Source organism: Mastigoproctus giganteus, chromosome 1 (genome assembly GCF_048544385.1).
Source record: "Mastigoproctus giganteus isolate SK-2022 chromosome 1, ASM4854438v1, whole genome shotgun sequence".
Classification (NCBI taxonomy): Eukaryota; Metazoa; Arthropoda; class Arachnida; order Uropygi; family Thelyphonidae; genus Mastigoproctus; species Mastigoproctus giganteus.
The window spans coordinates 23,657,070-23,684,240 of NC_143575.1; the positions used below are offsets into that span (position 1 = coordinate 23,657,070).

General features: G+C 39.4%; 1 protein-coding gene across 1 annotated transcript in view; it reads left to right on the forward strand.

The window, feature by feature from the left end:
- Positions 1-17,487, forward strand: part of LOC150090638 (alkaline phosphatase-like) — a 73,272-nt gene extending 55,785 nt beyond the window's left edge. Inside the window, exons 3-9 of the mRNA XM_090371998.1 lie at positions 455-635; positions 10,260-10,423; positions 11,919-12,105; positions 12,401-12,544; positions 14,400-14,591; positions 15,396-15,503; positions 16,630-17,487. Of these exons, the coding sequence (XP_090228124.1) occupies positions 455-635; positions 10,260-10,423; positions 11,919-12,105; positions 12,401-12,544; positions 14,400-14,591; positions 15,396-15,503; positions 16,630-16,889 (1,236 nt within the window). The 3' untranslated portion in view covers positions 16,890-17,487. The remainder of the gene's footprint in view (positions 1-454; positions 636-10,259; positions 10,424-11,918; positions 12,106-12,400; positions 12,545-14,399; positions 14,592-15,395; positions 15,504-16,629) is intronic.
- The last annotated feature ends 9,684 nt before the right edge of the window (positions 17,488-27,171 follow it).

Sequence of the window (27,171 nt, forward strand, 5' to 3'; positions counted from 1 at the left end):
TATGAAGTAATGAACTTTTTGGATGTGGCGTACACACAGCAAAGATGTGCTCAGCTTGACATAACGTGGCCTCGACAATGCCCATTCCCCCCCCCCCCCACATACGCATTACTCTGATTCCCTCCAGTCATCAACTGGCAGAGCAGAGGCAGCGAGATTATACACCAGCTGATCCAGATTCCTCCTAGAGAGTTACCAATAGATCTTTCCGGTGGACTATCTAGCGGCCCTTTGTTTAGAGTCATAACCCCCAAAATGTAAGAAAGATATCTCGCCATGATGTACACTTTACCCTCAATAGGCATCAGTCATACTGCATGATGGTAGAGATGGCGAATGTGCCAGAATTTTGCTCGGGAGACTAAACATGGGTTTCATCACTTTAAGCTTCCAATAAGCAATAAAATATTCCAAGTAAACATAAAAGTAAAGAGGTCTGTTTCTTTTTTTCTAGACCTATGCTTTGGACAGACAAACTTCCGATTCGGCAAATTCAGCAACTGCTTACCTATGCGGCGTCAAGGCAAACTATGCAACTATTGGAGTAGACGGAAGAGTGCCAGAGAAGAATTGCAGCGCATCGAAAGATACGTCCACTCACGTGCCTTCAATTTTACAGTGGGCTCAAGAAGCAGGTAAGGAAAAGGACGAATATTAATTGTAGTATAACTTTTCTTTTAGGCCTTTTACCAGATTGCTATAGGTGTGTGCGTACTAAAAGTTCATATACCTAAGTTTATTAAAATTGTTATTAGCTGGTGGTATCAAAACTATTTATGTTCATGCTGTATAACATAATCATATCATAGTGTAAATGCAACAATTTGATTTCATATAAATTTTGTGTGCAACTAGTTTTGGGAGATAAAGTTGATACCAATAGATTGTCCCGTCCAAAGCTTCGATCTGAGCCCAACAAAATGACCGTGGGATAAATTGGAAAGACAAATGAGGAATCTAATATAAAATAAAACTTAAATAAGGTGGATGCCCTCTAGGGATTAAATTGAGGGCCCATCAAGCTCTCAGCTGTCAACATAAACACCAGAGCTTGCATTTGATCATCAGGCAACACAGCAGCAATCCGCGAGGCAGAATGCGTTGGTCCCACAGGAGTTAGTTATTGTACGTGATTGTATTGTCAGGGGAAACAGGAAATATATATTGTGCAAAAAGGATAGGTAGAATAGGACCAGGGTATGTCTGCAGGGAGCAAAAGTTGATGACGCTGTAAAGCAGATATATTAAGGGCACAAAAGGTGATATTGTTGTACACAATGACATTAAGAGTAGCAGGTCTGCAGTCTGTATATTTAACACGTACAGGGCAGTGTTGAAAAAAAAAAGTGGGGCTTATCGCGAGTTAGGATTAAATTTGAAAGTGTCATCAATTCTACGTAGACACGATACGAGGGAGTATGTGATGTCAATCAATTCGGCGCTGGAGAGACTATGTAAGGCTAATGGTGTAGAATTATTCTTAGGGTCGTCTGTGCTTGTTAACAGAAGAGACTGCTTCTACAGGGCTGGGATACACTTAAATAGAAAGGGTGCAAGATTATTTGCTGATGCTATCGAGGCAGTGTTAGGTGGGTCGGAAAACTGCTAGTTGGGGAGGATACACACACTGATAGATTAAGAATAACCGCAGGCATAGGTGAAAGTGATTCATTTATTGCTTCTATTGGAAGGAGCAGCAGCAGCATTGAAAGCAAGAAGTTGGGGATTTCAAAAACTGCTGAAAGTCATCATGGAACAAGTAAATACGTGGGCTGTGTTAGGGTAACTAAGGGTAAGAATAGGTACATGTACACCAATATTAGGAGCAGAATAAATAAGAGTGATGAATCTGAAGTGCTGGTCAGGACATCAAATGGAGACACTATTGGGATACCAGATATTCCGATATAAGGGATGCAAAATTTGAAGTACAATGGAGAGTACAACGTATACAGAAAGGACAGGAGAGGGGGGATGGGTTATGCTCTTAGTTAAGAAGCACATAAAATCTAAGGCAGTGCATCCAGTTGACATGGGCGGACAGTGCAATGTTGAATCAATGTGGTGTGACATAAGAACTGGGAAAGCAAAATTGAGAGTAGGAGTGTGTTATGGGCCTGATGCCTCTAATGAGTACAACGAAGAATTGTACAGAGAAATAGAGTGGGCCAGTATATAAGAATGTCTTATAATGGAGGATTTTAAGTTCCCAGATATTGACTGGAACTTTCGGATTGGTCACTCAAAAACTAGCAAGACTTTTGTGGATTTATTGGGTGACATTTTTTCAACAGCAGCAGCATGTTAGAGAAGCAACCAGATGGAGTAATACTCTTAATCTGATTATTCATGCATTAAGAATCTCCAGATAAAAGAACTACTAGGTGGCAATGATCACAGTGTTCTTACTGATTTACTTAAAGATGTAATTACCATAATGGGTAAAAGGAATAGATTTTGCTTTCTAGGCGACTAGAGTGGTCTCAGATAGTTTTTAAATTCGGTACAACATTCAAGGAATTAATCATAGTGGCTGTTGGGCTTTTCATACCAACTAAGAAATACTCTTCAAGGTTTTGGCCGAATTCGATGTCAGATGAACTAATGAGACTCGTGGCAAAGAAGAAAAATCCATAGGATGCATATAAATTATCTGGGGACACAGAATTCTACGGTGTATATTCTAATCTGTAATCAAGTTATTTTTCAAAATACTGAGAGAAATTACCTCAATATATATACATGTAAGACTCTTTGAATTTAAACGAATATTAAAATAACTAAATGAATTCTGTCCTCCGAGGCAAATCATTAGCGATCCAATGTACCCATCATCCCTGGTCCGAAATCTCTAAACCCGTCACCAAAATACACCAGATCTCCAACGAACGACAACGAGGGGGAGAAGACATTGTGTCTATAAATTAAAAATGAATACAAATAACTTCCAAAAAATCCTAAAAATTCTAAATAAGTGATAAATTTTTAGAATTTTTAGGCTTTTCGGAAGTTATTTGCATTCATTTCTAATTTATATACACAATGTCTTCTCCCACCAGTTGTAGTTCTGATGTATTTTCGTGACGGGTTTAGAGTTCTCGGACCACGGATGCCAGATACATTGGTTCGCTAATGGTTTGCCTCCAAGGGTAGAATTCATTTCTTTATTTTGATATTCGTTTAAATTCAAGGAGAGTATTATTGAAGAAACGTCCTACATGCATATATTGAGGTAATTCCTTGTATTATTTTGAAAATTGATTAATAAGGTAGGACATATTGGGCCTTGTTGCTCTTACATTTACAAAGTAATAAAGTTACAAAGGAGGTTCGGCAAGCGAAGGCAGATTGCGAGAAATCTTTGGGGAATCGTGCAAAGAAAAACAACAAAGACTTCTTTACTTATATAAACAGTGGAAGCTAGGGGGGATGAATCAAATTGTGTATCAGATATCGGTGGTTCGCGGTTTTGTGGGGGGACCCATTGGTAACTCTGACGGATGCACACTATGTTCACTATCGGTGGTTCGACTGTTGATGATCCTGCTCAGGATGCTGACAAACTGAATGAGAATTTTACATCCGCATTCATACAAAGAGGAATTCTTTGGGTAAGAGGATGGCAGACGTTCATCAAACGCAGAGAGCTAAATGATTTTATAATATTTATTTTATTATTTATTAAATCAGACCCAATAATATTGGCCAATAAATATGGTCTGAACCCCGTACACGGCCATTCAGCCAGGAGGGCGATCTGTAATACAATTAATTATTTACATTCTGTATAAACAAACAAGTTTACATTATATATGAAAAATATAAATCAGTTTTTACAATCAGTGGATGTAACAAGGTCAACTCACATAAATAACAGCCATAAATATGAAATATTTACAAATTTCAGTAGCCAATTTAGCAGTAAACAAATTTTACAATTTTTTTCCAGTGGGAGTAGATGTCAAAGCTCCATCCACATGAAAGTAGATGGAGAAGCAGAACTTGTCTATATCAATCACTAGTCTGTTGATAAGCTGGACAGTGTTTCCTGGGGCCATAGTACTTAGGCGACCTCGATTGTCTAGCCCTGCTTGAAGAGGAAGCTGAAGGTCCGCCTGGCAGCGTCCTGCTGTTCTGGGAGTCCTAACGATGTCGTCCATTCTGGGGGCATCTATGTATCCGATTATGAGCTTAGTGAGTGTTAGAATATTTTGGGCAGCAATCTGTTGTTTCCCAGGTACACTGGTGTGCAAAACTTAAGGACTAACACTATTTCTAAAGGTTACAACCACAAAATCAAACGAAACAGCCTGTGGCGATTTGCATAACTGCGTTCAGTAGAAAGCTGGTGCGCATGCAAAAATTTGAATCGTGATGAGAGGGCTCACATAAACAGATAAAAGCAGCAGTTCAGCAGTTTGTGCAAATTACCGAATGGTGAGCACGATTGTTACAGACGATCCATTGGTTTCATACAGTGCTACAGACAACGAAATGGCCAGTAGACAACACCTGGATGACTTTACCCGGAGTCGAATAATTGGGAAGCTCGAGGAAGGTCGAAGTGCGAGAAGTGTGGCTGCAGAGTTCGGTATCGCCCATAGCATCGTCTCACGTGCGTGGTCGGCCTTCACAACGACAGGTATACAACGCCCAATGATGACCGCTATATACTCCTACAGGTCGAAAGGGACCGACACCAGACAGCGGGATCTATCAGGACCCGGGATATCGCGGTTTACTGTGGCCAGGCGACTCCACAAAGGTTTTCCCGACAGCCAGTATGCTGCTTCCCTTTAATATCTGCCCATCGGAGACACCGTTTACAGTGGGGCATCGAACACAAGGACTGAACAGCAGCGCAATCGGGTAGCATACTGTTTACTGATGAGAGCAGATTCGGTCTCAGCAGCGATTCTGGACGTCAGATAACCTGGCGAGAGGTTGGCACACGGTATCACCCCGCAAACATCACTGAAAGAGATCGATATGGTGGTCGAGGTGTTCTCGCCTGGGGAGGCGTTATCTTGGATGGATGGACGTACACAACTCCAGATACTGTAAGGCGGTATCTAACCGGTGCACGCTACTGTACTGAGGTAATCCTTCCCCATGTGCGTCTGTTCCGAGGTGCCATTGGCCCCGAGTTCGTGTTTATGGATGATAACGCCACAGCCCATCGCACTGCAGCTGTTTATATGCTTTTGGAAAGTGAGGACATTGTTCGTATGGATTGGCTTGCCCGTTTCCATCGATCTAAATCCCATCGAACTCATATGGGACGGTCTGGGGAGACGCCTAGCGGCACGTCCACACCCACCAGAAAATGTTCACCAGCTGAAGATGGCGCTGACAGAGGAATGGACGATGTTACCGCAAAAACTTATCAACGACATTGTTCTAAATATGGACAGGCGGTGCAAAACCTGCATCAACATTAGGGGTGGCCATATCTCCTACTGAGGACCACGTCTTCCCTATGTTCCATCTTTGGCAGTGATGCATCTGTATAATGGCAGCCAGTGCTACGTTGCCATTTTTGAATAAAGTCCCTCTGTACTGTTTTGTTTTCGTTGTTGTGTCCGTGTTGTTTCCTTCATCATTTGGGTACCTCAAGAGGTTCCTTTGGTATGCATTTCCCATATCCAGTCCACTCCTATGAGAAGCTGCGTCTAAGTTCGAGTAGAGCACCGATCTGGAGATGGTATAAGTCTCCCTGTTATTTATTGAACCATTTAAGGATCCAGTACTCTAACCCAAGAAATTTATTTTATGAAGTGGTTTTTGGGCGCTGAGAACGAGATGATAGAGGAATATAATGGCACGGGTTAAAGGCAGCGTTGGACATAACGGTTGATAAGCTGAGGATCATGTATTCCTGTGAGTTGTTGGCTTATCAGCCATATTGCTACATGGGTCTTCGTTTTGGTGAGGCTCTCATCCTCAGAAATGTGAGTTTCTCATCCCACGTTAAGCCTAAGTCCTCATGTAAGATGACTTTTGCTACAGGTTCCCCTACGATATAGATTTGTATGTTGTTCCTTAACATTTTGTTTGTAAAGGTCATTTGAGCTGATTTAGCATGATTAAGTTCTAGACTGATTGAGTCTAGATTCATTTCTAGTTGTTGTATTTTTGATTGGCCCGTTGACTGATGGTAGCTGCTTGATTAGGTTAGATGTTATGTAGAATTTAATTTCGTCCGCATACGACAGAAAGTCCTGTTGTGATGCAAGGAAGGGTTCAAGAGCTGCAGCGAACTGTAAGGGGGAAAGGTGGTACTCCTTTAGTGACCAGGCACCTTCTGTATATTAATACTTTTTATGAGTGACTAGAAGCTGTCTAGGTTTTATAATTGCTTGTAAAATTCATAGAGCATTACTAGTCACGTTGAAATAGGTCTCCAAGATATGTATTAATGCATTAATACTGACACGGTCGTATGCTGCTTTTACATCGAAGAAGACGACATCAAGTTGCGCTCGGCCGCTGAGGGTTCTTTGTATTCTTGTGTGTCAAGCAAGTTGGTACTAGTAGACCTGCCTTTGATTACCGTGTGGAGGTAGAGAGGCCTGTAGTTGAAGCAATGTTCTGTAAATGCAGGGATAATGGCCTTCTCAAAAAGTTTCAGGAATCCACAGCTGATGGTGATCAGCCTATAGTCCTTCGGATGCTTGCATTTTGGTACAGGGCGCAAAATATGTGTTCCAGATTTCTGGGGGATCTGTGCTAGTAATGATTTGATTAAAACTATGCACCAGAATATCAACAATGGAGACGCTGCATATTTACAAAATGAACAGCGGAAACCCGTCTGGACCTACTACTGACTTTAGCAGTAGCTTCTTTATGATCTTGATCAGTTGGTCTCTCGAGACAGCAAAATTAGAGAATACAGGTTTGCTCTTGGGTCCTACCGCTGGAAGGACGGACTGATTATGCCGCTGATTGGGCTGCTCGAAGACCAATTTTTCCCATTCCATGAAGGTCTTCTCTTCCATTGTAGACTGATTTCGCGTAAACCCGTGTATTCTTTTCAAGAATCGCATCCTGTCGATAATCAGCTTCCTGTGAGCCATTCTTTTTTGTCTTAAAAATAAAGCTCTTTCCCTTTTATATGTGATGAGATCTTGTTGATTATTCGTCCTTTTCCATCGTCGCTAGGCCTTTTGCTTATGATGAAAAGCGAGTTTGATGTCAGAATTGAACCACTGGGACGTTCTTGATATAATCCGAACTTCTTTTGATGCCCCGGCCAACGCTTCTTGTCTCAGTTCTTCAGCTAAGAAGGATAAAGCTTCCCTCGGAGGGAGGATATATAGATTCTGCCAGTTAAACTCTGTAGGCGTTTAAGAATTATTTAATCTTTCAGATACTTAACAGAAAAGATTGCTTTTGACGTTATTTGCCGTTTAGATTGACGGGAATGGTAAGTTGCATCTATCGTTTGGACCAGGGAGAATTTTGCAGGCGATCGGGATGTGGTCTGACTGAAATCTAAAGAAGGGTGATATGATATGCATGGTGTCCAAATTGTGATAGAGTAGATCTAAGGTAGTATGGCCTCTAGTTGGGGTATGAGCCCTACCGTATGAAGGAGAGAATCAAGGTCCCTTCTAGCATCTTGCTGTCTTGGCAGTGGTGTGTTAGAGTCTCCTGTGACAACTGTAGGGATTCCAGAATCAAGGTTACAGATAAACCATGTGTGGAATTCCAACCTCTTGTGTTCAATATGGTCTGGGGTTAGGTAGACTACACACACACACACACACACACACACACACACACACACACACACACACACACACACACACACACACACACACACACACACACACACACACACACACACACACACACACTTTCACTTTATTTGTCTCCTTGGCTAAATTTACACACAGGGCCTCAAAGTTATCCGTTTGGCTGTATTTCATTTTCCCAATCACAAACGCATCTTAATGGAGTATAGCTACACCCTCACCTGGAGCATCTCGAGTTTACTAGAGCATTGTACTGCATGGGTTGGGTGATAATTTCCAGCTGGCTCCCCTCAAGGAGCCATGTTTCAGTAATGCAAATAAGATCGAACTAATCTAGATGAAAGAAAGACTAACGTCTGTCTAATAATAATTATGAGAGCATCCTTGGATTCAAGAGTGGTCCCCGCAGAAATGGAGATGTTCAAATGTATCCCCAATTCACAAAGAGGGATCAAAGAGTGACACGAGTAAACACAGACCTGTTAGTTTAACTTCTGTTCCAGAGAAAATAATAGAGTCACTGGTTAAAAAAGTAATGCAAGATCATCTAGATAAGGCTGCAATTACCCTTCAGACACAGCATAGATTTGGTAAGTGGAAATCTTGTCTGACCAATTAGATTGAATACTGCGATCTTGGATTTCAGGAAAACTTTAGATACTGTTTGAAATAAAAGACTTTTGTACAAATTAGGGCAGGGTATCATAAAGGACAATGTCGCTATGGATGAAGAGATGGTTGACTAATGTTATTATTGGAGTCCCTCAGGGTTCGATGTTGGGCCTATTGTTGTTTTCTATATTCATTAATGATATTGAAGTCATATGAGGCTTAATGTCTAGGTTTGCAGATGATACAAAGTTTGGCCAAGTGGTTTAATGACAGCAATGACGGTATGCTATGGCAAAATAATCTAGAAAAGGTAAGCAAATGAGCTCAGAAATGGCAATTGAAGTTTAACATTGACAAATGCCAAATACTGCATATGGGTAGCAGTAATCACAGAGTATCTTGGATTAGTTCATGGGGTTTTGTCAGTGATATAAGGAATTTTGCTGTCCTGGATAAAAGTAAAAAAATAAAAAGATAAAAATGCTGTCCTGGATAAGGAGATGATTATCCCATTGTATAAGGTAATGGTCAGCCCACATCTTGAGTGCTGCATACAGGTCGTCTGGATGCCCCATATTCGGAAGGAACTGCTGGAATTCTGCTGGAACGAGATTGGTGAGAAGAACAAAGGGGTGCTCTTACCAAGAAAGGCTTCAGTTCTGCGAATTGAAGAAAGGCTTCAATTCGCAGAACTGAAGCTGAAAAGCGAACTTCAATTCGTTTTGCAGCTTCCGAAGACTAGGCACGGTTGTTGGTTGTTGTTGGATTTTTTTGGCCCAAAAGCAACTTTGGCCATATTGCGCCTATCCATTAGTATTATGTGATAATGACGTTGACGTTTCTTAATTATGGTTTATATCAGGCTAAAATATCCTATTAGTTTTAAATAAGTAATTATGTTTTCAATGTTGGAGTTATCGCCTAGGATTTGTGATAAAGTCAGGGACTCCTGAATATTTATAGGGAGATGGAAGGCTGATTGTCGCGCCAAAGACTAGGCACCTGCGAGGTGATCTGATTGAGGTATTTTAAGGCTTTGGATGGATCGAGCAGGCTCAGTGCTGATGGGATTATTCCTTTTGTTCAGACTACACACAATGACGGGGCACAAATTCAAATTGGGGATGGATGGCTTTAGAATAGATGTGCGGAAGTTTGTCTTTAGTCAGCGGGAGGTTGATTGCTGGAACAAACTTCCATCCGTCGTTGTGGAAGTTTATAGCTTAAATAAATTCAGTCAAGAACTTGACAAAGTATTGGAGGAAATGAATAGGTGAAATGTGAGGTGTGTGTGTGTGTGTGTGTGGGCTGATGTATAAGCTTGCTTTCTTGCCTAATTTTTCACTACTAATGCTAATAATGAAGTAAATCGACTGTAGAAAATACGTAATGTTTCATGGTTTGAACTGCCACGAATATTCTAAAAAATCCGATCTAATCAAACTCTATCGTAATGGGTTACGAAATCTGTACTCGCTAGTTGTGTTTGAATCCAAAAGGAAGTCAATAAAAATGGAAACATCCACTTCTCTCCCCACCAAGAAATACAAGGAAATCTTTCTGCACCTGTAGTGATAGCAACAGTTTTCTGACAACTTGCCATACGATGAAATGAGTTTGGAAATGGTTCTGGCAAACAATCCAATAAAATATGTCTTGTTTCGGTGATATTCAAATATCTTCCACGAGAAGCCGGTAATTTTGCATGGCAAGTTTTCCAAATTGGCTATGATCATTGGTATACCGTAGTCAGGGACAGGTCAGCATGGACATTCTGTTGGTAATGAAGTAGTACATGTCTTGTGAATTTTTTTGGACCACTAACTACGCTGCTACAAGATCATTATTTCTAAGACAGTTTTTTGTGATTGTTTCTTTCCACTTTAGGTAAAGCAACCGGATTTGTAACCACCACTAGGGTTACCCACGCTACACCCGCTGGACTGTATGCTCATACAGCATCACGTGATTGGGAAGCCTACGTTCCTGATGGTGACTGTCCTGATATCGCCATGCAATTAGTACATGAAGTGCCTGGAAAAAACGCAAAGGTGAGTGTGTACAGCTGTTTACGTATTTTGGTTTTCTGGCCGAAAGATAAACAACATTGGAGTGTAAAGGATTGGTATCATTAGAACTCATGATGGCGTGTCAAATAAAAGCAATTCTGCTATAACATCATGGCTTCATATTACAAATAACTAGTACTGTTTCTCAACACAGTCACATTATTCCTCAGTACTCCTCGTCCAACGATTTGGCAATGCCGTATGGCCATCGTGAAAAAAATTTCATTGGTCTTTAAACCACTTCTGCCGCGAATTGTACCTCGTGCTTAGTATGTGAAAATGGTAACTCTACTGAGCTCCAGTTTCAAGGATGCAAGCCAATGATAATCACTCTATGACAGAAAGCTAGGCCGCATGGCTGACTTCAGACTCTCTCCATAGGCCGAAATAGGACTACCAAGAAATTACTGTCTCCCATTTCACTTTGGAAGAACTTGCGGTGTAAGTGAAGTTTTTCAACTGTGCTTGACCAGCTGGCGTGGAGTACGTATCTATGCTTTTTTACAGTCAGTATATACGGAGCAATATGGCCTTCGTAGCTAATGCTCAATAAAACAGCGTCATTTACCTACAGCACAATGAGGCTCCCCATCGCATCAGGATATATAACAATTACTTTAAACTTAGGGCTGGAAGTTGCTGGCACTCCCCTCCTAATTCCAAAAACAACTGCTTGTCCCCGTGAAACTTCGGATATAAGATATTACACAAATAGAAATCTTATGACTCTAGTAATATATTCATCACTTTTCTTTCCAAATGAATTAAAAATAGATCCTCGATTGCCTTAGGCATATTAACCGGGGTCTCCAAACCTGTGGAAGACTAAATCTGATAACAAAAAAAAATCTGTTAACGTGGAATTCGTTACAAGTTTTATTTATTTATCTAGTAACATTCCTGTAAATATGATTCTGTAATTTCTTAGAAACGGAAGAGGCTCATTACAATCAGTATTTTCAGAGTCTGACACACCTCAATAAAAATGAACGAGGGAAGTAATATATTATTACTGACAGGAGAGACCATAAATAGAAGGTACAGGTATAAAACATTCAGAGAGGAAGACTATATGATATCGATATAAAGGCAAGTTGCAACCCTATAAAATTTAAGTACTCTGACTGCACATGCACCATTAGTTTTACTAAACTTGTTCTGTACTCAATCAAGCAAATGAAGCTTATAAATGATACTCTGTAAGGTTTATTTATTATTTTAAGATCATGCTCTCGTGTGGAAAAGACCCGAGTTCGAATCCTGTTAATAACGCAAGGAATTTTTATGGGTTTTTTCGCACAATGTGGCTGAGTTAGTCGGTCTCACGTGAGGCTTTTCTTCCGGAAACTCCAGTTTTTTCATCCAGAAAATCGACCACAGAATACACGCAATTTACAGACATATTATATACGGCACAATATGGCTTTAACTACTACAACAACCACCTATTATTAATATCTTATTCCAAATCTTTCAGGTAATCATGGGAGGAGGGAGGCGGAACTTTTTATCAGAAAGCGTGAACGGAGGATACAGAAAAGATGGTAGAAATTTAATGGAAGAATGGCTAACCAACAGGACTGATGCTGGTTTCAAAGCAGTAAACGTGTCAACAGCAAAGGAATTGCTCGATTTGGACATTGCCAACATCGATTATCTGCTTGGTAAGAACCTCTCTCTCTCTAATCTCTTAAACACTAGAAAGTATGAGCCGACTACAGATTTCCAGACAGAATTGAATTTATGCATTCATTAGTTTAATGTATTAATTTTCTTAATTAGTAAGCCACTCGCGTAAACTAAATTAAATATATATTCCCACCTTTCCCTTTTTGAACTTAACGATGTTTCCCACCCCCCAGATCACACCATTGCTGTTACACCTATAATTGTCTTTATAACATTTTCTGAAACTGTGATTTCTAAACTGAATATTTTGCAAATATTTCTTTCTTTCAGGAATTTTTGATATGGACCATATACCTTACGTGGTGGATAGAAGTAAAGATCCCGATTTAAGACCACCTTCTCTGCCAGAAATGGTCTCCACTGCTATCAAAATCTTGAAGAAAGACCCAAATGGATTTTTTCTGCTTGTAGAAGGTGAGTTATTTAGAGGTAGTCCTTGTTGATTATAGGTCGTATGGAGCAAATTAACCTTCATTGCAACAAGGCTGACTTATAAAAGTGTATAATTGTTATTTAATACAAATAATTGAATATCGAAAAAAAAAAACACTACCTATTCATATTTTAGATTCTTTAGATCAATCCAAACGAAAATTCAACAGAAAAAAAGAAAATCTGTCGCCTGTTTGGCGATGTTTTTTTTTCAGGGGTTACATTTCAGACAGTTTTAGCCGGTGAGCAGTGCCAGCACTTCCTTCGTCTGCTATCAGTTCCGGGATATTTTAGGTGAATGTTTATTTACCGATCTGTCATCAATAAAGTAGTTTTATTTTATCTACGAAGTACTTATTTGAATAAAGTTGCCTTGTTTGGCTGAAAGGTGCGCAGGGAAAGAGATGATTACGAAGAGTCGCCTTGTTTACAAATATTCCATGAATTTAGACTTCATGTCTTAATATGGCGCCTGTAATCGGAAGAAATTTATGCTAAACATCGTTCGGAAGTGAAAAGCAAGAACTTGGTCACCTAAATTTTAAACATTACTTTTGAGAAAGTTTATTTCAAAGGAATTTATAGCCATAAAACTTTTATATGCCTGATGAAATGAAATATGAAATGTGTTTCATTTATACTGAAATATATTTAGTATCTCGAGATATTTTTCAATCTGACATATGACAAAAGTTACTAATTAGAAATTAATAAATCATGGAAAGAACGTTTTAAAAATAATTCCAGTTCATTTTGATAATGCTGACTGATTTAGTGAAATTTCATTATGTGAAATTCGATATTAGTATTATTTAAAGTGGTTTATTATATAATTCGTTTTTGTTTTATTTTGTTTGAAGTAGTTTAATCAATTCTCAAAGTGCTTAATAGTGGATGTTAATCCAGGATTTATCATACATGAAGTTAAAACATAGATTTAGTATCAGAGAGGGGAGTTTTATGGCTTTCATTGCGTAATAATTGAATGGGGGAAGGATCTAAAGCTGTTGTTACGAGCTGAAAAAAAAAATTGCTTTGCTTTCTAAACATTTTACTGCGAAGAGACTAAAGCCATGAAATGTCGTGCACTGTATTTGTAAATGTTGGTAATTCTGTGGGCTATACACTAAATAAAATACTCAACATAATTTTCGAAAAGAAAATGTGCACAGCCATCGCCTGAGACCGATTAAGTTGGCCATGGAGTGAAAACGCCCCTAAATTCATTCCTTCTCTCTACAGGATTACAATACGGGTCTTTTCCGCACAATGTGAAAGGACAGCAATTATAAACACTACTAGTGAAATATTGCTTTCGTGAAAAAATAATAATAGAAAGAAAATGAGCGGGTTGCATTAAAAAATGATAAATGTCGCTGCACTAGGACCCAAGTCTGTGATGATATGTGATTGGGCTGTCCATGGTAGGTGTTTTTCCTTAACCTATAAGAATTCTCATAAATTGAGAGAGCACACTTGTATGTAAGAGAGAAATGAAGTTTTAAAATTTCTGGCCACTGTTAACGCCTTAAAAGCCAGGCATGGCCGCAGGCATGTTACTTACAGTATTAGGATATACAAAGTTAATAGCCTACAAATCGTCATTAAACTTAGTCTCGTTTATAATTTTATATAAAGTAACACTGTTGAGCTGGGACAGATAAAAACTATTTCACCCACTGTTTCAGTTAAGATTCCAAATAACAGGTACAGCCTCAGAAGTTTTCAAACATCCCTTTATAAAGACTTTTACTTAGCTTTGCATTACTCTTACTGTTCTAAACATTGGGGTATTTTGTATTCATGTCTGAATATTATTATTTATTTCTTCCTGAAGGCGGTCGTATTGATCATGGCCACCATATCACCAATGCAAAACGTGCCCTGGAAGAGGGGGTTGAAATGGACCTCGCTGTGAAAGAGGCCTTGTCTCTAACAGACGAGAAGGATACTTTGACCGTCGTAACCGCAGACCATTCTCATGTGTTCACGATGGCTGGATATCCCAGAAGAGGGAACAATATTTTAGGTAATTATGAATTTAACTTTATATATTGCTTTACGATGTGCAGTCGAATTATTGGTACACTGGTTCCGAAAAGTGAAGGTAAGAGTGGTAACAATTATATTCATAGTTTATTCAACATATTCGCCTTTTAACTCTACCACGATGTTCTAGTATTTGTAAAACTCTCAAATAAAAATAGAAAGACTACTCCTCAAACTAGGCTTTTGTTGCCGTTTTGATGATGTAATCAAATGACGATATTAAAAAACCATTCTACCCTTGCCCGAGACAGCTGTGAAAAAGTCCCCGCGTCTTTTACGGGATTCGAACTCGGGTCTTTTCCACCAGGTGTGGGAGGACAGTGATTATACTAACTGTGCTACCCACAAGGGCATCAGTCTATCTGGATGAAACAATAAATGAGCATATTCCATGTTGATAATTTGAAACAGCTAAAATATACTTCAGTGCTACAGTAGGTGTCTTTCAAAAACAACTCACGTAAATCTTTATACTTATATTTTCATAAGAAACGCATTGCCCACATTTAGTACGCTGAACAAACTGTAAACATAACTATTAATATTCTAGTATTCTTTATTACTTCTGAATATAAAACTTTTATTTATTTCTCTAGTGTTGTGATTTAAATATTATTCACAATTCAGAGGACAGTGCTGTAAGTCTTAACTTCTTTAGAAGTTAAGACTTACAGCACTCATAATGTCTTAACTTCTTTAGAAGTTAAGACATTATTTTATCAACCAGACACCAATGTTATTTTGAATCAATTTTTCTATCTAATAATGCCTTCTATTTTAACAGGCATTGGAGGCGTCTCACCAGTGGATAACATTACTTATACAACGCTGGGCTATGCAAACGGACCTGGATACACTGGCAAAAGAGTCAATCACACCGAAGAGCAGACAAGTAAGTATTAGCAATACTTAAATCCATAAATTTCAACACCAATAATTCTCTACTGAAAATCATTTTAATAGTTAGTTCTTACTTTTATTTTTAAATAGAGACCTTCTGCTTGTTACAATCACCAAATATTAAGAAAAAATAGCTTGAGTTCTACTATATAAGTGTTTCCAGGGTTGGAGTTCATTTATTAGATGTACATCACTTCCTATGTATATATTAGCGTTTAAGTGTACACTGCTGTTATTCTAGGGAATAAAATGTGTCGTGTGTGAGCTATTACTTTTTTAATAATCTTTAATATCAAATTCTCTGTGAAGATGTATGCTTCAGATCAGTGTTTCCCAACTTGTGGTCCAAAGAACTTGACAATAAAACAGGTTTCTTTTTTGGCGGTACATAACGATCCCTCGAACAGTGATAAGAGGTACAGGTATGCCTATAAGAATGTAATACATAGTACATATGTTGCGTTTGGTTTGAGTATGCATTAATTGCCAAAGCAACTAAGGCTATGAGGCAACAGTATATCATCTGTAAGTTGCGTGTATTACGTAGATTTACCTATTTGCCGGATGAAAAACCCAAATTTCCAGGAAGAAAAAATAATGAAACCTCGCCTAGACCAACTAACTCAGCCACAATGTGAAAAAAAGTCCATTATTATTTCTCACGTCATTAACGGGATTCAAATTCCTGTCTTTTCCAGCGTCCTCCCCACATTAACTGGAAAAGACCGGAATTCGAATCCAGAATATCAACTCTGCTACCCGCGAGGCTATATGTTAAGTCCGGATACATATTGCATTTAAAAACAAACAATTATTAATATATTTGCATGTACAATTTCATATTTTTTGTGGTCCGCCATTTCGACCTCAAATATAAGTTGTCCACATCTGAAAAGAGGTTGGGAAACACTGTTTTAGATGATTATTCCTTGCTCATGTAATATTCATTAAATTTTCCTTACACTGAAATCTAAAGAAGAAAACTGAAGTATTATTTCATTTATTGGAATAAAATTAATAATTTACTTTTATATTAATTTATCTTGCATAAGTGAAGTTTCGTTTTTATAGTCTAAGAAATAATTTTGTCGAAAATAAAAGAATTCTTTTCCTCCTAGCTGCTGTGAACTACACCCAAGAAACAACTGCTCCCGAGGAAGATGAAACTCATGGTGGAGAAGACGTGGCTGTATTTGCCCAAGGACCCATGGCACATCTATATAGTGGTGTGCATGACCAGACTTATATTCCTTATGTAATGGGATATGCTGCGTGTATTGGCCCGAACACTCTGCACTGTAATACAGCCTCAACATCAGCGAACTTTTCACTATTGACTTTCCTAGGAACTCTAGTATGGCGCCTAACAAATGTATGAGTTCATCGGCTTATTGTGTACATAGTCGTATCCATAACAGAAACCAGAACATACAGATAACGTCAACAGATCCTTTGGTATTTCCAGAACGTCCAAAAAAAAAATCTCATTGACACTCAAAAGACTGAACTGGATAATTGTCCAATGAAACCATTCAGGTGATCACAGTTATTTAAGGAATCTCTTAAAAATACATTCAGATTATTAACGATATGGAATTTGATCAGTTTGGGATACAAAAAAATTAAGTCGGTTTTAGTTTCACTGAAACAAATTTTTTCCCGATGTAGAATGGTACTGTGTATTAAATTACTGCACGGGGGCTAAAATCAACCCTTTTTATTACTTAAACGGCACCTTTTGATTGTTGTTGGGCAACGTAATCACATTGGCTCGTTAGACAACGCACTGGACATTTGAATAATCAGTATTTCTGTGTAAAATTAGATTGCTTGAACGATTCTTCATTACCGCGGAAAATTACAACTTTGTGTGTGTGTGTGTGCAGGTCACATACATGCGCGCATGCGCGCATGTAACCGTTATTAGCCTTCTATAAAAGCCGTATTCTTGTTCCAGTAAAATTGTTCCAAAGTGATGCTATTTTCCTGTACATCAGTTGTTACATTAAAAAAAAAAACAGACTTACTTTTTGAAGTTTGTTTCTGTTTCGTATTTGTAAAACTCGATGGAAGCAAATTATCTGCACACTTCTATGAAGTTATTAAAAAGAAATTCAAAATACTCGGAATTATAGTTGCATTTCCAAAGTCACAGTAGCTCGTTCTCGTTTGCAAAGTGTACCATCATACAGCGCCATCTCACGGAACTGTACAAAAAACAATTAATAATAATATTATCTTATTAACAGTTAATAATAAATAACTGTTAATTTATTAACAGTTATTAATAGTATTAACAATAGAAATAATAATAAAAGAAAATATATGGTTTTATAAATCATAAAATAGTTACATTAATATATTTTAAGAATAATTAAAGAATATTGTAATGAAATAACTCGCAAGGAAAAGGCTTTATTAATATTATTAATTTTTTCTGTCCTAATTTTATATTGATCAATAAAAATTAAAAATCCCCGGGCAAATCACCTCCCCGGTTTGTCCCGGGATTACCTGTTTTGATGCTAAATATTGTCAGCTTGTGATTTCTAGCCGAATCTGTAGGATTTGCAAGGCTCGATTTGCCTCCTGGATTTCCAAATGAGCTCTGGTATTTGCTTTGAGGTCGCCTGCAAAAGCGACCTTGTCAACATCACCGGTGTCCATTCCCAGAAATTCGTCCAGCACCTGGTTTCAAAAACAAGGACCCAGCATTGAACCCTACGGATAACCGCGGGCAACATTATGCGTGAGTTTCTGGTATATGGTTGTAACTGTGATTTTCCTGCTTTTAAGATGGTCTTTAATGCTGTTATAACCTCAGGGGCTCACATCTGGTGAGCATGGGCTTGGCACACCCAGGGTCCTGAGTTGAATAACAATAATAATAATAATTCTGAGATATTTCAGCCTGGAGTATTCTCCTCCTGAGTATTCTGGGCCACCAAAGGCTTCTAGCAACGCCTATGTGGTTACTTATCTCAAGATGCCAATATCTTCCGGTTCTTCACCTTCTATGGCATTTAATTTTCTTTATGTTGTATTGTTCAAGCGCCCTCTTGTTTTGTGATATATCTGAATGCTCTTTATGAAGAAAGCTTCTAAACGTCTTCCTAGTGAATGACTGATCGGTACCGAGGACAATTATGTTGCCTCTTACCTGTCTAGGCGAGTGGGATTTTTACAACAAAATCTAACACAACTGGTATTAACCTCTTGACACTGGGATGACTCCCCAAGGAATATGCCATCAGGTAAAATGTCGTATCACATTACGAGCATATAGATTCGTAGAGCACTGGTAAGCAATCCAGAGTATTGTAGCAATCTAGATCATATACGTAACCAACCGTTTCTCTAACTAACGAATCCACTCGAGAAGTACCAAGTGATAACATCTAGAAGAAAGTTAAAAGTATTATTTCAGTAATAATGCTAAAACGTTTTCAGTGCTCATAAAGGAAAGAGCCAACACTGAATGGTTAAGTGTTGTTTTCGCGGTAGTACAGTTGGCAATAACCATCCTCTTCCCTACACCAGGTGGCAAAGACGGGCCCATTAATGACGCAAGGAATTTTTTTGGAAACATAGTGTAGTTAGTCTGAAGCGAAGATTGCATGGTTTTTGCGCAATATGGTCTAATTTGCTGATTACAACTGTAAAATAGGAATTATATCTTCGACTTTTTTCATACATGAAGATCTATTGAAATGTTTTGATGTGCGAGCCTTCTAGCACTGCATGCCTCTCTCTCTGTCTTTTTTTTTTTTTTTTTTTTCTTCTCTCTCTCTCTCCTGTTTATCTGTTGATCTCATCTTGCGGCTAACATAGTTGTACTACTCTGGAATGGTAATATCAGTGGTACTGATAACAGGAGACACGACTCCAGCCACCTACCGCTCTCTACTGGAACTGAATTCTGTGCATCGCAAGATTTTTCTGATCGTTTGATGCAATGAGTTCACCTGTAGCTGCCTGTATAATGCTAACAAAACCGGTTATTGTGCATTACAATATACTGTTCACACCCATGCTTCTATTGCGCTGCCATTTGATCTGTTTTCGCCCATCTGTCACACTGCAACAATGTACGGGGTACACATCAAACATTGTTTTTCATGAACAATTCAGTTGGTTAGCATTATCCGTCGTACTTATACAGGTAAGTCTGAAGCTAGCATAATATCTGTCAGTCATGAAGTACACATTCCATGTGTATTCTAGCACTCCGAAATCTATTTCAAAATCCCTCCGAAATCTATTTCAAATTCTACTTCATTTCCGTTTTTTTTTTTTTTTTTGTGATTGCTCAGTGAGATACCCATATCTCCAGTACTCAGAATGGCAAGTCATCGTTGTTTAAACGATTCTTTGAGATGGCCAGCAGTTGGACGACTTGAAGTTGAGCAGGCGGAGGTGGCACGTTATCTTAATGTGTCAAGCAGTGTCGTCTCAGCACTATCGAAGCAGCAGTTTGACACCTGGAAGAAATTTGTTCATTATGTCAATAATCAAACTCCCTGAAACATAGTTTACAAAATTGCTGGAAACAAGCAACATCCATCTATTATCTATAACAATGTTATAAGTAGTAACACTAAATCTCTTTATTGGACAGATACTGTAAATTCAATTCTGGATGTTCTCTTCTTACCTGATGATCCCATTTCAGATTTCCCCTATCATAAACATATTCGATCACTTAATCGTAATTACTTTACTTCCTCAGTTGCTGCTCCTTTTACCCCTGTTGAATTATCTTCTGCCATCGGCAGGGTTAAACCTAATTGGTGTCCTGGGAGGATCCTGTCGAAGGGGAATTGAATTTCTGATAAAACTTCACTCCTACTGTCCAAATGTTCTTCTTCTAAATTTATATAATAAATGTCTACAATGGTCTGTTTCCCCAAATTCCTGGAAATCTGCTATCTTAAGAATTCTGTTGAAATTTGGAAAGTCTCCTAATCTTCCTCGGTCTTACAGACCTATCACTTTGTTATCTAATTTTTAAGATCCTAGAACGTTTGATCTTATGTAGAATCTTGGCTCTGCTTCAACACAGAGAACTAGTCTAGTAATCAATATGTTTTTCGTTCTGGAGTTAGTGCTGAAGATGCCCTTGTTACCCTTCTGAATCTAATTTATGAATGGTCTAAATACGTCCTGGAAATTTTTATCGACTTCGAAGGCGCCTTTGACTCTCTTTGGTGGGAGAGCGCCCTCGAACTCCTTAGAACTCTGAACTCCCCTGCTAACATATGCAATCTTATTAGGAATTATTTTTCAGATAGATCTGTTAAGGTTACATCAAATTTCCACAGAGTTCCCCGGAAAGTCTGAAGTGGATGTCCGCAAGTGTCTATTCTTGGACACTTCTTTTGTAATCTTGTTCTCAACCAATGGTTGCTAAAGGTTTTCCCAAATTATTCATCAGTTGCATGCGCAGATGATGTAGTACTTTTTTATGGAAATTCTCGCCATTCATTACAAAAAAACGGGAATTCTGTTCTTTAACAAATTTTGACTGGTCAACGCTTAACAAACTAACTATTTCACACAGCAAAACTTGTATGATGGTCTTCAAAGGCACCCTTTTGTCAATTTGTTCCCCTCTCATAAACGTAGTAGAGTTATTCGATCTTAGGGGAGGGTACAACATTTTATTTTATTTTCGGAACCTATTTTGTTCAGCAAAAACCAAACTGACCGAAAAATACAGGTAGTTACAGAAAAAAAAGCCACTAACACCTCATAAGCCTATGAGGTGTTAGTGGCTGATACATGAGTTATACATCGGTGTTTCTTTAAACCCCACTTGTGTTTCTAGTAATTCCTCGCTATAAGCAAAATGTACAACTGTCCAAATTAGACAACTTACGTTCTACAGAAACCATTTATTACAGAATAAAGAATATTGCAGAAATTTTTATAGAAATTAAATACCAGTAAATTATAAAGAAAACAAATTCATCCTAGAAATTTAATAAAGTACATATCAAAGATGGAAACTGAGACAAAAATGTCAAAAATAAAAAGGAAGGTGTTTTGAATGTTAATATGGAAGTAGAGCCGATGACAAACAATATTATTACTATTAATTGCAATGAAAAGTGTTTATCAATTACAATTTCTGAATATTTTTCATACTAGGTAAGAAGAAATGGCACTGGAACATTATGGTGTTCAATCATCTTAGGAAATATTAAATAATACGATTGACTATTCATTCAATGCTTAGTTACATATTCGCAAAATAATTTTTTTCGTATTTTTGTTTTTAAAAACAGATGTAATAAAATACTTTAGAACCCAACTGTATCATAGCTGTGTAACCTTGGTCCTTGGCTTTAGCAACAGCTGTAGTAATGCAAACTGCTATTAGGGGGCTGTAGATACTACAAGCTTTAGACTTCTGATGATGATGATAACAAGTCTATGTGTTGAATCTAGCAGTTGAGATATTTTGTCTTGGGATACAAGGCAAAGACATTTGTGTCTAGGAAAGACAGGCATTTCATTCAGAGTAAATGTACAATGGATGATGTACTGGATTGTGTTTGCTCTCTTCATGTGCATTGAAACATTTGCCATTTTATTATGAGATGAAAATTCTCTTTGTTCTATGGTTATTCTCTACAGCAACTAGAGGATCCAGTATTCTTTATACAAAATTTGTTCATCCTCAACTCAATAAACGAGAAAAGGTGCATGCACTGATTTTGACTTTATGCTCATGATTGTCCGATTAATGGAATTTTCAACGATTGTTATGTTTCGTTGTTGTGGACTCTGGCTGCTTGGCCGCAGAGTCACCTTAGCTTCCTGATGGGGACCATGTTAAAAAACATACAGTGTATATATATATATATAAAAAAAAAAAAATAAAAAAAAAATATATATATATATACATACAGGATGTCTCAAAAATATTGGTACAAACGTTTATGGGAGGTAGGTAACATCTAAGGAATGTGAATCGCATAGGAACTCATAATCGGAAACGTCACCGTAAGTCGGTAGACGGCGCTATTCATCAGTTCGCGAGAGGGAAAATTTCTGGTTTACTCATTCAAGCTGTAGTCACCGCACGAAGAGCATGCATCCATATATGAACTGTGAGCTGGCAGACATGCACCTAGTGTATTGATTAGCAGAGGGCAATGTACGAGCCGCTCAACGAATTTATGGAGAACGCTTCCCAGACAGACATGTACCGGACCACCGTTTGTTTGCGCGTGTGCATCAAAATTTGTGCGATTATGGGTCATTTAGAGGTAACAGGAGTAGTGCGGGCAGACCACGTTCGACGCGAACTCCCGCCATGGAAGAAAGTGTGTTGAATGCCGTCCAGAATAATCCTACTACCAACACACGTTCCGTTGCCTCTGCCTTAGGAGTGTCTCGTTGCAGTGAGCATGTCTGGCACGACGATTCCTTATTTCCCTTTCATCTCCAAAGGGTTCAGTTACTGCTCCCTCAAGATTATCCTGCACGTATGGCTTTTGCGCATTGGTTTCTGCAAGAAAGTGTTCAAGATTTGAATTTTCCAGCCTATGTTTTGTTCACGGATGAGGCTTATTTCACTCGGGAAGGTTTATTCAATCAGCACAATGCTCATGTGTGGGCTCACGACAACCCACACGGTGTGCGCCCTGCGGCACAACATCGCTTCGCAATAAATGTGTGCGCAGGTATGGTCGGTGACTGCTTAGTCGGCCCATACCTGTTACCATCCCGCATGAACTCCACTAAATATCGGATCTTTCTTGAACAAGTTCTACAGGGTTACTTGACGATGTTCCAGCAAATGTGAGACGCAACATTTGGTTTCAACATGACCCATTATGGAAGGTGTGTTCGTGACCATTTGAACAGGCGTTTTGGGCATCAATGGATTGGCCGTGGTGGACCCGTTGCCTGGCCTCCACTCACCTGATTTATCGAGCCTTGATTTATTTCTGTGTGGGGCCCTCAAATCTATCGTGTATGAATCGCCTGTGGAGACGAAATGGATCTCGTGGCGAGACTCGTCTGCGTTGCTGCTACTACAAAGAAACTCCAGGTGTGTTCGACCGTGTCCGCCAATCCATGCTGCGTCGATGTCACGCATGCATCGCGTCTCGTCTCATGGTGGAACCTTCGAGCATCTGTTGTAACATCATGAAATGCTTCCATCTCGTACTCCATTGTTAATATTATGTCAAATAAATGTTTGTCACTAATTACTGTCTTATGTCATTTCTGCTTCTTGTGCCTCTGCTACTACTTTCTCGTGACGTTTCCCGTTATGGGTTCCTATGCGATTCAAATTCCTTTAGATGTTACCTACCTCCCCTAAACGTTTGTATCAATATTTTTGAGACACTCTGTATACAGGGTGTTTCAGTTAAACGTTTCAGAACTTCTAAGAGGGGTAGGGTACATCCTGACAACTCGAAATCATATAGCAATGTGGGGTCGGAAATGCTTTCCTGAAGCGGTGTTGTACACAGAAGCACCATAAAGAAAAGAGACCGTAAGTGAGAAATCGTTTTAATAATACATGAAAAGAAGCAAAAGGTACATGGATTAAAGTAAGTGTTCGAAGTTTCTTCCACGGGCTACAATGCACGCCTCACATCTCCGACGCATGGACATCCGAACATTCTGGAATACTCCAGGCGAATTTCGAATTTCTTGAACAAGAACGCCAAGTTAGTAGGATGGATGATTACACGAACGCAGAGTTAGCCGATATGCATTTGGCGTACGGGGCTGCAAATTGTAGTGGGCCAGCCGCACAGCGTTTGTACGCGGAACGATATCCGACGAGGCGTATTCCCAGTCATAATTTCGTTGCAAGACTGCACCAGAGGTTAGCTGAGAGAGGTTCATTTGAAAGAGCTGACAGGGACAGGGTAAGAACAGCACGGACTCCAGCCGTCGAACAGAATGTGCTGCAGCATGTACAGGGGAATCCAAGAACGAGTACACGAAGTCTAGCAAACGCAGTCGGGGTTTCCCATTGCAGCGTCTGGAGGATTCTCCGAGAACAAGACATGCATCCGTTTCACGTGCAGCGTGTCCAGACACAGCAACCGGAGGATTATGCACCTCGTATTGCTTTCGCACAGTGGTACCTTGGAAAATGTGCTACAAATCCCCTTTTTCCTGCTGAAGTGTTGTTTTCCGATGAGGCATCCTTCACAAGGGAAGGAATTTTCAACACGCATAACGACCATATCTGGGCGGTCGAGAACCCGCATGCAATACGACGTCGTGCAGCACAATCGATTTTCGGTCAATGTATGGGCCGGTATTATGGGAGATCACCTCATCGGACCTTACCTGTTACCGTGTCGTCTAACCGGACCTATCTACTTGATCTTTCTGCAGCAAGTATTGCCACAACTTTTGAGAGATGAACAGATTTCTGCATCGACGCAACAGACAATGTGGTTCCAACACGATGGAGCTCCTGCCCATTATAGCGGAGATGTTCGTAACTACCTGGATGTCACATTTGGTCAACAGTGGATCGGACGTGGTGGTCTCGTGCGTTGGCCTGCTCGGTCACCCGACCTATCATGTCTTGATTTTTATTTCTGGGGTCATATGAAATCGCTAGTTTATGACACCCCTGTTGACAATGCTGAGGAGCTGGTTGCAAGAATCGCAGTAGCTGCCGAAGAAATTCGAAATTCGCCTGGAGTATTCCAGAATGTTCGGATGTCCATGCGTCGGAGATGTGAGGCGTGCATTGTAGCCCGTGGAAGAAACTTCGAACACTTACTTTAATCCATGTACCTTTTGCTTCTTTTCATGTATTATTAAAACGATTTCTCACTTACGGTCTCTTTTCTTTATGGTGCTTCTGTGTACAACACCGCTTCAGGAAAGCATTTCCGACCCCACATTGCTATATGATTTCGAGTTGTCAGGATGTACCCTACCCCTCTTAGAAGTTCTGAAACCTTTAACTGAAACACCCTGTATACACAGAATAATAATAATGATGAGCAGCAATAAGTCTCCCAGCGAACACCTACAAGGAACTCCAGAAAGTCACAATCCTGAACACCTGTAGGATAGTCAGAGAGTTCCTCGATCAAGAGTAACACCAGACATAACAACCACCACCCTGTGTACTTGGTAACAATAGCCATCACAAGGTGGAACCCCCAATCAGGGATAAATAATATAAAAGCAATAATAATGAATTAAAATAAAATAAATAAATAAATAGGAGAGCATGACGAATGGAGTATAGAAGAAGAAATTAAAGGGGGAAGAGTGTGGGTGGATAGACAAGAGAGTTGATCCACCCAAGTTTATGTGAAGGAGGGATTAGGACTGTAAAGTCACGGAAGCAAATGCTCCTGTGTGAGAGCCATTGGTCCTGAGCTTTGCAAATTCGCACCCCGAGGAGTACCAGCAATCTCGCGCCATGGATGTCGCCAGCAGTGATCCTACCCATGTTAGGTTAGCCTGAACTTTGCGAATCCCGCACTTTGAGGAGTGCCAGTAGTTCCGCACCAAGGATGGTGCCAGCAGTATATCCTATCCTAAATGGGTTTGCCTGAATTCAGTGTTATGTCAACGGTTTGGAAGTTTTTCTGTTCAAGTTTGATCCCGTAATTAAGAAGGTTAAATGCAGCCCAGGCGAGTACCAGGGATGGGGCTTTGGGTGGGTTACTTTGATTGTTAGTATGAATCATCGGGTGATTCCCCCTTTCGGTGAAATTTCCCATGAATGTTGCCATAATTCCAATAATTGTAGGTTGATGAACTTTTTCTCTTGTTTCACGTGGTTTATTAGATTTAGCTGTACATTTAGTAGGCTTGTTTATACTCCTTTCTTTAACTGGTAGAATAAGCCTCTTTTGACAACCTCAAGGTACAACGGTTGACATCCAGTGAGCTCCTGCAGTTCAGGGGTGCTGACAGTGTGGCATGCCCTGCAGATTGATAAGAGCATAAACCTTTGTATTGAGTTTAGCTTTCGCTTTTTCTCTCCAGTGTGTCTTGTTTACACCAGATGAATGCCCCATAACAGACGATTGGGATGGCTTTAAAGACAAGTGCCAAGGCTTTGTGTTCAGCCCCCAATCCGCCCTGCTAACCGGTCTTATCGTGGCAGCATATCTCTGTATCTTTGTTGATAAATACTTGAGATGGTAGTGAAATGTGAGTCCCGAGTCAATATAGATGCCTAGGTACTTTACTTCCGTGTATAGATGGATATGGTGAAATTCAGTTTAATTGTTGTGGTCTTCATATTTGCAGTCTCCCCTTTAGAAGGATTGATTTGGTTTTTTCTTCTGAAATCGTCAGGTTATGCATGGCTGCCCAGTTTTGGAATTTGTCTAATGCTCTGTTAGCTATTGTTTCCAGCGCCGCTCTGGTATCCGCACGTATAAGCAAGACCAAGTAGTTCGCGAAGGTCAGAGATTCACTTCCTCCCAAGTCCATCCCCAGGAAATCATCAAGTACTATGGACCAGAGAAAAGGGCCAAGGACAGAGATTTGCGGGCAGCCCAGAGAGATATACTAATCTTTTCACTATCTTCATTCTTTTGGCTTGAGAGGTCATTTACCCCACTTTATACAAAACTTCCTATGCCACAGAACATTTCAGGTTAGATACATGAACAATTTATCTAAATCATTTGAACAAGAGG